We start from the raw sequence: 14,197 nt of genomic DNA on the forward strand, positions 1-14,197 counted from the left end.
ATCTCTTCAGCCAACTATTTTATTTGTTTATTTATTAGAGAATGGGTGTGTTGAGCCTCTAGCCCCTGCAATGTGCCACCTTGTGCTTCTGACTTTACATGGGTACTGGGTAATAGAGCCTGGGTCCTTTGGCTTTCAACTGTTGTTGGAAGGGATGTACTTAAAGTTGGCCTCAAAATGTTGATCTTGCCCCAGTTTCCCAAGTGCTAAGACTGGGATCACCGTTCTGCACTGCTTTACCTGACTTTTCCTTTCTTAATTTAGGGGAAAGACAAGTGAACAAAAAAAAATAAATAAGAAATATCCACCTCTTCTGGGTGCTTTGCAGGTCAAATTGAGTATTAGTTTGATGGGTGGGTTGGCTGACATGAAGGAGCCATAGAGAAAAGTAATGTGACTGGGCATTGCAGGTGTAGTGATGCGCTTGGGAGATGGATGATCAGGAGTTCAAAACCATCCTGGGCCACATTGGACCCTGTGTCCAAAAAAAAAAGCTGGGGATACCACTCAGTGATAGAGCACTTACCTAGTATGTGAGGCGCCCTAGATTCAGTTCTTAGGACAAGAGTGTGTGAGAGGGGAGGGGAGGGGCTGGGTAACGTGAGCTGTGTGTGATGGTGCGTACCAGTAACCCTAGTGCTGTGGAAGTGGAGGGTGTGGAGTTAAACTTGAGGCCAGCCTGGGCAGCACAGGTGAGAACCCTGTACCCCTTGAGGGAGGGTGGGATGTGGGGAGAGGGAGATGTGGCAAAAACTCGAGTTTCACTTGGATTTCTAGAGGTCCAAAAACTGGTAGAACGGGGGAAGGAGTAGTGAATAACCAATTTTGTCAATTCTAGCAGTGCACTTGCTTTCTCAGGAAGGCCACCCTCCCCTAGAGTTTGCATTGTGTCTAGAGGAACATATAGTTGGTAAATAAGGTCCAAGGCAAATTCGACAGTCGCAGTTCTGTAAAACTCTGAAAGGTGTGAGGACCAGATTACCACTCACCTCCACACGCATCTTTAAATAATTGGCACTCCACCCTCCCAGTTGCTGACAGCACAATACAGGGCTGGCTTCTTGCCAATGTCACTACTAACAAGTGTACAACTTGTCAAATACAGGACAGCTACCTATACTCTGCTCAACTTGAAGAAAGAGACAAGTCAGAACACATGGCTGTAACACGGTACACTGCTACGGAGAAGGGGAAAGAATGACACATAGGGTGACTTCTCTTCCCATTCAGACCCAACCATGGTAGGGGTCACTGGTCTCTAATCCTGGGGGAATCTAGCTTTGGAAGGTGAGACTGTGTTTTAAGCATAAGCACAGTGTATTCAATAAAACATTTTTATTCTGTACAATATATATGTGCATTTAAATATTTATGTACATATATATATGTGTGTGTGTGTGTGTGTATGCAAAGACTCCTCAACCAACAAATCCCTGAGTCCATGGGAACCCAGGACATTAACAAAGGGAAAGGAGGGAGCCCATGCTTAAGAGTAGGAAATATGACATCTGTCCCTTTCCTCCTAGTTCCCTGCAACGAGGTTAGGGGATGGTCACTGCAAATAATTAAAACAAGAGAAAACGTCTGTGGGTGCAGGAAGGGGGATGAGGGTGGGCGGATGCAGAACTGGGTCAGGCCCTGCAGCCAAGGTTCGAAAAGGAAAACCTACATTTGATCTAGCATAAAAGCCAGCAGAGGAAAAGACGCTGACTGACATGAGCTGGCCTTTGGTGTGCTGTCTCTACTTGGCAGCCCCACTCCTGGGCCAGTACCACAAATAGCACCTGTGGGGCCTATGAGAAGAGGATCTGGGAGAATGGCCCTTAAGTGAAGAAGGGAGATAAAGCCGAGGAACAGGCCTCATGTCTCAGCACACGGTGGGAGCACGGCCTGCCATTCACTGTTTGTGTGTTATTCTTCAGACCCTGAGGCCACCACATGGCCAGATGCAATGTCCTTTGTCCACAGTCAGGTAGATGGGCAACTTACATAGCCTTGAGAAGAGGTATAGAAAAAAGCAGCGCTTTTGAGGACCACCCTGGTTGTGACAATTCCTGAAGTGCAGGCAGCACACTGGTGAGTCTTGCCCAGTCCTGAGAGTGGGCCAAGGTGGCTGAAGTCAGTTCCTTCCAGAAGACAGGCCGTGTGGTTGCCAGGGTCAGTGAGCCAGCCAGGTGGGCTGAGCAGTGCTGAGCACTGCCCTAAGTTGTCTTCTCCCTCAGGACTGCCCCTACCTGGGCACACCAAGCTCCGCCTCACCAGAAAGGCAGCAGGAAGTAAGTGACCCAGGGCACTCCTTTCCCTAGCCTATTACCACACAGAGCCGCCGACAGTGGGCAGCATGGCCGGAAGCGACCTTATGTATTGTGTAGGGACAGCAAGAGAGCTTTCTGTGCTTGGGAGACTCAGAAGCCCATGCTGGCCTGGGCTTCGCCTGCTGCGATGGCTTGCACATCAGTGACGTGGCCGATGCCCTTGGTGACACCCTCCCGGAACAGCAGCTTGGCGCCCACCTTCAGGTACTCTGGGTGTTTCAGGAACCGGAAACGTACCACTGCCTTCTCCCCCGTCCGCAGCTTGTCCTACAGCAGAGAAGCGGTCGGAGTCATGGCCAGTGCCTCCCATTCCATTTATCAACCAGTCTTGACCCCACCCTCAGGGCCCCAGGTGGGCTGCTACCCACCCTAAGTAGGCTTTTGTTCCCTGATGGGATCTGGAAACTGCCAAGTTTCCCTGCTTTCTGGAGGCAGAATTCTGACTTTTTCTCGTAGAAATGGAGACACAGGGCCCCTCACCTTCGCGTGGATCTTTTCCACTACTGCTGTCTGACGCACGTTGCCCACGTGGACTGTCACCTGGAACCCTCGCCGAAAGGTAGTGGCATGGAACAGCAGGACTATTTCAGCCTCGAACACTGAGCAGATGGTGGGATTCATTTCCGGGCTCACCATCACCATGCCCTGGGGAGGAACAGCGCCAGGCCCCGGAAGGGCAGACCTACTGTCATACCCTTGGAGTCACCCCCACCCTCCCACAGCTCCTGAACCCCCCTTTCCTCTATAGGACTGCAGGAGGAACCTCGGAAGACGACATCCCAACATTCCTCTTACAGGATACCTTCTTCCCCCAACACCCATGCTTCGAGCCTTTCAAGACTCAGTATTGTTAGCCCCCTGACTGCTCAGCCTGCACCGCAGCAGTCCATGCCGGGACATCTGCACTGCGTGAGTGAGCATCCCATACCCTTTTCACGCCCTGTCTGCATGACCAGACCTACACTTCGGCATTAGAGAGACTATGGCTCCTAGAGTTGCTCTAAAGCACCTTACACAGGTGCTCCTCATTCCGTAGCCAGTCTTCTAGATGCTTCTTACATACCTTCCAACCCACTCACCCACCTCACCTTGCGCAGCAGTGCTCGGTCAAAGTCCCCCAGGGCTAGCGTAGCAGCCTGCCCAGCTCGCAGCACACGACAGGCAGAGCGGTTGCGCTGGATGCTACATACTCTCAGCTCCAGGAAGCAGCCGTCGTCCGTGGGACCCACCACCAGCTGGTCCCCCTCACGGCAAATCCCGCTGCAGCCCAGATTGGCAGGCAGAACAGTATCAGCATAAGTCCCTGGACCGGCTTCTGTGCTAGGGTCACCCAGAGCACCTTGGCACTTCGGGGATAAGTCCCTCAAATCTTGGAAATTCTGGCTTGGAAGTGGGGGGTAGGGGAGCTGGCCCAGACCAGCAATCAGACGCTGAAGGCCTGCAGTGATGACTGGCAGAGAGGGACCTGCTGGCTTGGTAATACCTGATCCCTGGAGGACCAACTTACACCCTCGGGTTTACCCTCTGCTTTGGAGCATTCCTCATTTCCCTACTTTGAGACGATGTTGGCTGAATGCACTTTTTCTTCCTGGGGCCCAAGACCCACACTTCTCCCTTGGGTCTGGAAAGTCCCAACAAGCAGCAGGACAATTCCTTCCCTCATAAGCCAACACACTAGCTTCCTGTCGCTCTCCTGGGAGCGGAAGCCTAACTGCAGCCAGCGCATCCTGTAGATGGGCTCAGGTCAACCCAGGGTCTCCTTCCGGGAGGGTATCTTCTAGTACAAGGGTATGTGTGGGAGAGCTGAGTGGCAAACAATCACCTGGAAAGTGTTCCTCCAACAACAGTCCCCACCTCTGGTACTGTGTAGATTTCATCCACCTGGAGCCAAAGACAGCTCTGTCAATGTCCTGCCCAAGCGGGCGCTCGGGGCTGCCCTCCCACCCCACCCCCGGCTTTCTGTTTGCTGGGCCAACCACCTGGAATTCTGTCAACTGCTGCATGAGCTCCTCCTGCTCTTTGCTGTTGGTGAGTGGTGGCAGGATATTTAGGAAGACTTTGAGGAGGTCCAGGCTCTCCCCAGACACACTGGACAGTGTGAAAATTGGCGTGACGCTACAGAGGGAGGCAAGGGATACACAGATGAGGACAGTCCTAACAGGAAGAAGTAGCCAGGGGCCCACACACGAATAGGTGAGCTGTTCTCCGAGCGGCTCAGAGCCCCTCTCTCCTGGCCGTGAGCAAACCAGGGAACGTGGCATACAAAGTCCGCCCCAAGGCCCAAGGGAGACAGCAAATGTCTCCAAGGTGCTAGGCATCCGCAAGGCTCTAGCTTGGCTCACAAGAAGGGTCAAGCTCTTGGCAAAGACGGGATCCCCTCCCACAGCCCCAATCTGAAAAAGCTACAGTAGTGAGCCAAAATGGACCTGGCACTAGGGTGAGGCGCTGTGCTCCAGAGCCCTGTGGCAGTCTTCCCTGACCAGCAGGGCCTTAGGGGTGAGAAGCAGGCTCACTTGGGTGACTGAGCAAACTGCTGGGCAGCAGTGACAGCGTCATCCTCAGAGGTGACCAGCATGGGGACCTTGTGGCAGCCAGGCTGCTTGAGGACCCTCTCCAGCTGGCGTACTGTCCTCTCCACTGTGGCCTTGGCACACAGGTCCACTTTACTGACCACGACGAAGAAGGGCACTTTCAGGGCCAGGGCCAGCCCTAGATGTTCCCGTGTGGTGCCGGCTGCCTCAGAGAAAGAGGGCAGGTGGCGGCGGGAGAGAACGGTGTGGAAAGGAGGAAGGAAGAGGAGAGTTGGTATGGCTCCAGCTCTGAGGAGGCCCAGGGCAGCACAGTCAGCACCTCCCTTCACCCTGCCCAATGCCTCATACCAATCCCAGTGTTGGCACTGACAAGGAGGAGGGCACAGTCGGGGCAGTAGGAGGTGAGGCCAAAGATGGTGGTATGCAGGTACTTGTGGTGGCCTGCCAGGTCGATGAAGGTAATCATCTTGGAGCTGCTTTCACAGATCTCTTCAGCCGTCCGTGAGTCACTGTAATTCACCACCTAGCCAGGGCCCAGGGCTTTCAGTGTCCCTGTGAGCCTCCCCAACCCTTCAGGAGTTGCCAGGATCTAATCCAGTCCCTGGGTAGCCCTGCCTCACAACTGTGAGCCCCACTTTCTACTTCAGTTAATTCCCACTTGGTTTCTAAGAGGGAGAGAGCTTGTTCACAGGGCCCTTGAGGCCTTCATTTACACTACTCAAAAAGGTCATCACACTCTGGCCCCAGCCTATCCTTCACCTTTACCAGCCCATCCTCAGAACCTGGCCCCACTGGGTCCCATTGATCCCATGCACCTCTCCCTTGCTGTTAAAGCCCAGGATCTCAAAGCTGATGCTGGAGGTTCGACCAGACTGAATCTCATGCAGGTGACGGAAAAGGTTGAGCCGGGCTCGACCCCGCCCGTTGTCCAACTCTCCCTGCGTCAGGACTCCAAGCAAGGTCGATTTCCCTGAGTCCACATTCCCCAAGACAGCCACACGGAGATCTAGGAACTGTGAACAAGTGGCCAGAGGTAAGGGCTCACCTCTCCCACTGAAAGTCAAAGGCGGTATTGCTTCCTAGGGAGTAAGAGACCACCTGGACACCCTCAGGATCCTAGGCCAGTGAAAACCCCCCACCACAGGGCCTTCACAAGAGTGTGCGCATGATGGAGCAGGGGTGGCAAAGGCGTGTGCTCACCTGTTGGTTGTCAGGGACCTTTCGTACCAGCACCTCCGTGATCTTTCGGGGCAAGTCACTATCATAATCCACTTCTCGCTCCCGAAGAACAGTGATGTCTGCCCCAACCCTGTCACAACAAGGCCAAAGTTGCCACATTTCACATGCACTTCCCCCATTCTAGCTTGGCTCTGGGTACTAACCTTTCTGCATTGCCCAGAGAACTCCTGACACCTTCCTGTACTTCCCCTTCCTATCACCCCCGTACCCCATAGTCACAGAGCCTCTCAAACACATCAGCTTTTTTGTTTTGTTTTGTTTTTGTTTTTCTGAGGTAGGGTCTCACTTTAGCCCAGGCTGACCTGGAATTCACTATGTAATCTCAGGATGGCCTTGAACTCATGGTGATCCTCCTACCTCTGCCTCCCAAGTGCTGGGATTAAAGGTGTGTGCCACCACGCTGGGCTAACACAACATCTTAAATCAAGGAGCTGGACTGGAGAGATGGCTTAGTGGTTAAGCGCTTGCCTGTGAAGCCTAAGGACCCTGGTTCGAGGCTCAACTCCCCAGGACCCACGTTAGCCAGATGCACAAGGGGGTGCATGCATCTGGAGTTCGTTTGCAGTGCCTGGAGGCCCTGGCGTGCCCATTCTGTCTGTCTCTCTCTCTGCCTCTTTCTCGCTCTGTCTGTTGCGCTCAAATAAATAAATAAAAATAAATAAACAAAAAAAAAATTAAATCAAGGAGCAAAAACAGTCCAGGTGCAGTGAGGTCAGTATACCGACCCCACTTCACTTTGGCTCTTTGTCAAAAGATTGCAACAGGGGCTGGAGAGGTGGCTCAGCAGTTAAAGGCACTTGCTTGCAATTCCTGATGGCCTGGGTTTGATTCCCCAGTACCCACATAAAAGCCAGTTGCAGCAAGGGGCAACATACCTGGTATTCCTTTACAGCAGCAGGAGGCCCTAGCACACTCACTCCTTCTCTCTGTCTCAAGTAAATATATACATGTTCTTATATATATTTGTAAGGAAAGCCATGCTATGGCCCTGGCTGGCTAGATATGCACAGGTCCCCACCCAGTTGAGGAAGGCAGAACCGAAGGGGAGGGGAGGCATACTTCTCTGCCATGCGGTGCAGGGTCTTGAGGGAGGCCCGCATCTCCTCCTCAGCCAGCCCCACCAGCAGCCCATTGTCCTCCACCCCAATCTGGTAGACAGCCTCACCACGTCCCTCCTGGAGCCGCCACTTCATTTGTGTCACCAGGTGCTCAAAGCGGTACTGGGACGGATTCACCAGCTTCAGCTTAGGGCAGGAAAAGTACCATGAGAAGAAGTCAGAGGTGCTCCTCCTAAGCCCACACAGTCCCTTCGCCTGTTCTGCTTCAAGGGCCAGGACCACTTAGAGACCCTTGCCCCGACCACACCGTGATTTCCCCCATCCCACAACAGAAGCAAATTCAGAGCCCTTACCCTGCACCAAATCCCTAAACTGCCATACATCATGAAAGTGGGAGGGATCTCAGAGAAATTACCCCACACTGGCAAAGGCAACATACTCCAGCCCCTTCTCCCCAGCTTAAGACTCACTTTATATTCAATGTTTCCATCTTCTGCCTGGAAAGAAACAGGCAGTAGTTACTACACATTGTCCATACCCAACCCTTACTTCCCCTCAATTCCCACAGAGAAATAAACAAAACAATAGGTGGGGTGTGGTGGCACACACCTTTAGTCCCAGCACTTGGGAGGCAGAGGAAGGAGGATTGCTGTGAGTTCGAGGCCACCCTGAGACTACATAGTGAATTCCAGGTCAGGCTGGCTAGAGTGAAACCCTACCTTGAAAAACCAAATAAATATATTCCCACAGGGATCAGGTGGCGAGGACCTGAAGCCGCTGTGTCACCTGCTTAGGCAAGTACCTGCCAGTGGCAAACAACATTCTACTTGGCCCTCATGTGGCCTCTGAAGGAAAGGACTATAAGGATAGTGAATTACTCATTTAATTACGCAGAATCCAAGCCCCCAGCATGCGAGATCAACCCTTCCTTCCCCCTAGATGTCGTTTTTTTTTTTTCCTGTGTTCAAGGTGTTGAAGCCTTTCTTTGCCACTCATCTGGAGACATTTCCTTTCCACCCACCCCTCTCAGCTGATGCCATCAAATGTAAGAGGCTGTTTGTTAATAGTTCTGGACCAGGGCCAAAGGGTGAACTCAGCACTGGTCACTATGAAGTAGATAAGAGAGAAGCCCCAGGTGAGAGAGGTGCAAAATTCCAAAGCTTGAGGTGGAAGCAGGAGGATCAGGAGAGTTCAAGATCAGCCTTGGCTACTTAGGAGGCCAGCCAGGGATACATGACACTATCTCAAAACAAAACATGGGGGTGGAGAGGTGCTTAGCAGCTAAGGTGTTTGCCTGCAAAGCCAAAGGACCCAGGTTTGATTACCCAGTACGCATATAAGCCAGATGCACAAGGTGGCGCATGCATCTGGAGTTTGTCTGCAGTGGCTGGAGGCCCTGGTGTGCCCACTCTCTCCTGTCTCTGTCTCTGTCTGTCTCTCAAATAAATAAATAGAAAAAGAAGAAGCCAGGGATGGTGGTGCATGCCTTTAGTCCCAGCAGTAGAGAGGCAGAGGTAGGAGGAACGCTGTGAGTTCGAGGCCACCCTGAGACTACATAGTGAATTACAGGCCAGCCTGGGCTAGAGTGAGACAATACCTTGAAAAACCAAAAAATAAATAAATAAAGGAAGAATGAAAAAAGAAACTTGGACTGGAGTAATGGCTCAGCAGCTAAAGGTGCTTGTTTGCAAAACCTGCCAGCCAGAGATTCATTTCCCCAGTACCCATGTAAAAATAGATGGACATTCATTTACAGCAGGAAGAGACCCTGGCACACTAATACACACACACATACACACACACACACACACACACACATATTAAATCAAACAGGAAGGATCACTGTGAGTTCGAGGCCAGCCTGAGACTGCATAGTGAATTCCAGGTCAGCCTAGGCTACTGTGAGACCATACCTCCAAAAGAAAAAGAAAGAAAAGAATTCTAAAGCTGAGGCTGAGATGAATAAAAAATTTGCTAAGGGACTGACTCCATAAACCAGACTGACAACAGCTTTTGCCTCCGGTCCTCCAATCCTCATGCCTAGGTTGACATGGAATCTTGAATCCACCCCACAATTCTCCTCCTCCAGGCAGTAAGCACAGCACAAGAGCCACTTTTTGCCTGAGCCTCTCTGTGGGTGCAAAAGGTTATATGATTTGCCTGTACTGGCATTCTGCATTTCTCTACTCCTCTCTGGCCATTTTGTTTTTCCTCTTCCCTTTCTTTGATCATTCCATCCTTCAAGACCCTAACAGGTGATCTCTGTCAATAAGCTCCACCCCACGGAGTCTCATACAAAGTTCTTTCCGAAAGCTTTTCCCTCACTTTGCTGGAGATGGAGAATGAGGGTGGCTGGTTTTAGAGATGTGGTACAAAGATGACATTCTAGGTCAGTCGTTCTCAAAGTGTGGTCCTGGGACCAGCAGCATTAGCATGACGTTGGGAACTTGCAGTAACGCAAACCCTCAGGCCCATCCCTCATCTGCTGAATCAAAAAATTCTAAGAGTGGGGCCAGCAATCTGGATGATTCTGGTACTGGCTAAAGTTTTGACAACCACTGGTTGAGGCCCTTCTCACACACCTTAAGAGGGAGGAACAAAGTGGCATTCTGTGCCTTCAGGACTCATAGGGCAAGCATAAGGCGGCTCATCTCTGTCCCCTAACCCTCCTAGGACAGGCAAAAGATAGAGGACTAAGTCTAGCGGTTCACTGGCTTTATATGTGTGAGTACTAAGGGACAGGGAGACAACACCTTGTCCCGACTACTCCCCTCCTCGGTGGAGCAAATTTAGAACAAGCGGTGGTTACTCGGCCGCTTTCTTATCCAGGGTGCTGCCTCCCTTCCCCGGTCGCAGCGTGGGCAGGGGGTCGGCCGTCCTCTCCTCTCTCCCAAAGAGATGGGTTCCCCTGTCCCCACTTCGCCTTTTCGGGTTATGGAGATAAGAAATGAGCATCTCTCCCTGCTTGGGGGTCCTGACACCGAAGAGATCATCCAGTCCTCCTTTTGGGGGAGATCCTGTGACGGAAGAAGGGGTTCTTTGCCCCCAGCGCCCCTCTTCCCTGGGGTCTTGACACCGGAAGGGGGGATTCATTCACTCTGTCCCGCCTCCCCGGAGTCCCCGGTACCGGAAGTAGTTTTCGACAGCCCACCTCCCTCCTCCGCTCCGCATTTCAGGTGCTCACCTCGGGGGGTAGGTATGGAGGGTTGTTGGCTTTGGCTCCTCTGTTTCGTCCGTTCTTCTTCTTCCCCTTTGGGCCCCCGCAGCCGCTGCTGCCACCGGCCCCCTTAGCTTTGTGGGTTCCGCCCATGGCCGGGACCCCTCCGGGCCGGCAGCAGCCGCCGAACAGCTCCGATACCCTTGAGTCCATCGGCTACCGCCGCCGCCACCACCAGCCCCCCGCCCGGCCCCTCCCCCCCCGCCACCGCCGTCGCCGTCGCCGCCCCTACTGCCACAGCCGCCAAGGGCCAGCCGGAGAGCGGGGTGTGGCCCTGCGTAAGCCACGCCCCCACCGCCCCGGGCCGCAGGGCGCGTCAGAAACAGCCGCGGGGCACCAAGGGATATGTAGTCCATGGACCTGCTGCTTAGCGCCAAGGGATTGCTCGGCCATCCTACAACTCCCAGGAGGCATCGCGGCACGAGGGGGCGCTGGAGGCTTCGGGGTGGGCAATGAGCGCGCTCTGCGCGCAAAGGCCGTTGGGAGTTGTAGTCTGGCAGCCAGTCCCCGGCGGTCCAAAGAGGGTCTTTTTCCAGAGCCAGCACCTTGGGGGCATTTTGAGACGCTTTGCGTCGTGAAAATAGGGTCAGTTCCCGGAGGCGAAGTGTTAACGTCAGAATCGAGCCTTTGGGTTTGGCCGCTCAGCGCAGACCCCCCCCCTCCAGACGACACAGGTTTTGGACCTGAAGAGTTGCAGAATTCTGGGCGACTCTTTCGCTTCAGCCTGCTACATGTGCCTCAGTTTCTCCCCCCACCGCCACCACCGCGGCTGGCGTGCTGTCGGGTGAGTCAGGGCGAACGCCAGGGCGGAGGCAGATGGTAGTTAACTTAATTACTGCTGTTATTGTGACGATGATTATGCCACCCTTATACTATAGTCATTGCTTTATTACTGGGCTGGCACAATCTGGGGGCTGGTTTTAGCAGCCCCAGGCACCATGGTGACCAGACACGAGTCCTGAACCCACAAACCAGCCTGCTACCTAAGGGCTGGAAGGATGCCTGCCGCAAGTATCACTCCTCCCCTTTGTTTTGAAGCCTATCCAATCGGGAGAACTGAGTTAGGTTTAAAACAAGGCTGGAGGAGGGGCCCGGGAGAAGGGGCGGGGAAGGAGCTCCAGTTACATCAACCACTGCGGGGTGTGGGGGGGAAGGCCAGGAATAGAAACTTGGCCTATGGCCCCAGGGAATTGTTGACTTTTTACTTTCTTGCCAAACCCTATCTACTGTTCTTTAGAGCTCTTGCAGACAAGAGAGTAAACACATTCAGTGACATGAACCAGAGAATAGGCAGGGTGGGGAAAAAGAATTGCTAGGCTGGGAGTCAGGACGCCAGGGTTCAATTCCCATCTCGTGCTGTCTTCATGACTCACCCACTCAGTGTGTCCACTTCCCTCTCTCCACAAACAACAAGGTGTTCACACACAGCCAAGAAATAAAAACAGCTTTTGCTTCCAGACTTGGATTTTCTTTGGAAAACTAGAAGCACCAACAACAGGCTTACCTCTGGTAATCCCTGCAGGGGATCCGACCTGATGGAGTCCATATCTTCTTGGGTCCCCAGGGAGAGGCAGCTGTACTGGGAGGTCATGCAGTTGCTGTCCACATGGCATAACTCCCTACACCAGCTAGAGCCGAATAACCAATGTCTGTAAAGGGTCCTAGTAGGTCTGTCCAAAATCAGGTTAACGTCTCTTTGCAATACTGTATGGTTTAGGACAGTCCCAGCCAGGGGCCCAGGTCTGTCAAGAAAACTACTTTGAGAGGCTGACAGACTAACAAACTCAGAGGGAGATCTCAAAAAGGATGGGTAATGGAAAGACAAGATAAGGATTCCCTGCCCCCTCCCATATACATTATCACTGGCTCTGGGCTTTCTGGACAGCCAGAGCCTGCTGCACTTTACTGATTAACAGCTGTCTTGTTATCTCACGGATATTCCAAGCCAAGTCCAACACAGTTTCCCTTCGCCCATCCCAATCCCCTGATCTCCTTAGTGGAGGACTTCTCTTAAGAGGTGGCTCTTTGGGGCTGGAGGGATGGCTTAGCAGTGAAGGTACTTGCCTGCAAAGCCGAAGGATCAAGTGTCAATTCCCCAGGACCCATGTGGGCCAGATGCACAAGGTGGCGCATGCATTTGGTGTTCATTTGCCGTGGCTAGAAGCCCTGGTGTGCCCATTCTGCCTGCCTGTCTGTCTGTCTGTCCGTCCGTCTCTCTCTCTCTCTCTCTCTCTCTCTCTCTCTCTGTCTCTCTCTCTCTCTCTAACTTTCTCTCAAATGAATATTAAAAAGAGAGATGGCTCTTTTAAGAGATGGCAAGAACATTCTTCGAAAGTGTACAGTTCAAATGCAGTAAGTAAATACAGAGATGGCAAGAGGATAGCCCGTTCTGATTACCCATTCTTGAACAACCTGACCTACCACAGACAGAAGTGAAGGCTGGCAGAGGAGCAGGCTGAATAGGGTGATGGTCCAGAGGAAGAGATCACCTGGGGAATGGAAGTGGGTGTCTGTGATTAGTTTCCTGGACAGGTTGCTTATGAGGTACCTATGAGGTGGTTGGCTATGGGATACATGTCAATCATAGTTACACACACACGTCATGTGGAAGCATTGTTCCTAGCTAGTAATTAGTCATTACTATTTGTGTATGGTAGCTCTGTATGGGGATGCATTTTGTGGATAATGCCTTTGTATATTTAGACTTGGCAGTCCTTCCCTTTCTGCTGTCTTGATTTGTCCTCCCTAGCCCACCCCACTCCTGCGTTATAAATTATTTATGCTCCAATGTTTCTTCTAAGAGTTTTTTTGTTTGTTTGTTTTGTTTTTGGTTTTTCGAGGTAGGGTCTCACTCTGGTCCAGGCTGACCTGGAATTAACTCTGTAGTCTCAGGGTGGCCTCGAACTCTCAGCGATCCTCCTACCTCTGCCTCCTGAGTGCTGGGATTAAAGCCGTGCGTCACCACGCCCGGCTAGATATTTTTCTTTTTTATCGTATTTCACTTATTTAAGAGAAAGAGAGAGAGAGAAAGAACATGAGTATGGAACTGGAGAGATGGCTTACCAGTTAAGGCTCTTACCTGCGAAGCCTAAAGATCCAGGTTTGGCTCTCCAGAATCCACATAAGCAAGACACACAAAGTTGCCATGTGTACAAGATGGCGCATGCATCTGGAGTTCAATTGCAGTGGCTAGAGGTCCTGGCACACCAACTCTCTCTCTCTCTTTCTTGCTGTTTTGATTTCTTTCTCTCTCTCATAAATAAATTTTAAAAGTGACCATGAGTCAGGCGTGGTGGTACATGCCTTTAATCCCATCACTTGGGAGGCAGAGGTGGGAGGATTGCTGTAAGTTCGAGGCCACCCTGGAACTACATAGTGAATGAATTTCAGGTCAGCCTGAGCTAGAGTGAAACTGTACCTCAAAAAAAAAAAAAAAGTGAATATGTATGCACCAGGACCTCCTTGACACTGCAAATGAAATCCAGACACATGTGTCACTTTATGCTGGGACTAAAGGTTATGCCACCACACCCAGTTTACAGCTCCATTTATTTATTTGAGAGAGAGAGAGAGAGAGAGCACAGGTGAATGCACCAGGGCCTCCAGCCACTGCAAACAAACTCCAGACATGTGCGCCACCTTGTGCATCTGGCTTACATGGGTCTTGGGGAGTCGAACTGGGGTCCTTTGGCTTTGCAGGCAAATGTCTTAACTGCTAAGACATCTCTCCAGCACTTACTGTTACATGTTTGAGTTTTCAGGAAATTCTCCTATCTCTGGCTCCCTTCATGCTGTAGACAAACTTGCATTACAGGAGCCATAGCTTCCAGATTTTTT

At 52.0% G+C, this 14,197-nt stretch overlaps 1 protein-coding gene across 1 annotated transcript; it reads right to left on the reverse strand.

Annotated features, from left to right (window-relative positions):
* Positions 1–1,320: 1,320 nt before the first annotated feature.
* On the reverse strand, positions 1,321–10,523 carry Gtpbp2 (GTP binding protein 2). The gene is made up of 12 exons (XM_004649463.3): positions 10,328–10,523; positions 7,614–7,640; positions 7,145–7,329; positions 6,047–6,155; positions 5,662–5,859; positions 5,195–5,369; positions 4,829–5,048; positions 4,295–4,430; positions 4,138–4,196; positions 3,404–3,575; positions 2,796–2,960; positions 1,321–2,582 (listed from the first exon to the last, which is right to left on the reverse strand). The coding sequence occupies exons 1-12, from the start codon at positions 10,511–10,513 to the stop codon at positions 2,406–2,408; spliced, it is 1,809 nt and encodes a 602-aa protein (XP_004649520.1). The 5' UTR covers positions 10,514–10,523; the 3' UTR covers positions 1,321–2,405.
* Between the last annotated feature and the right edge of the window lie 3,674 nt (positions 10,524–14,197).

This window comes from Jaculus jaculus, chromosome 8 (assembly GCF_020740685.1).
Source record: "Jaculus jaculus isolate mJacJac1 chromosome 8, mJacJac1.mat.Y.cur, whole genome shotgun sequence".
NCBI lineage: Eukaryota > Metazoa > Chordata > Mammalia > Rodentia > Dipodidae > Jaculus > Jaculus jaculus.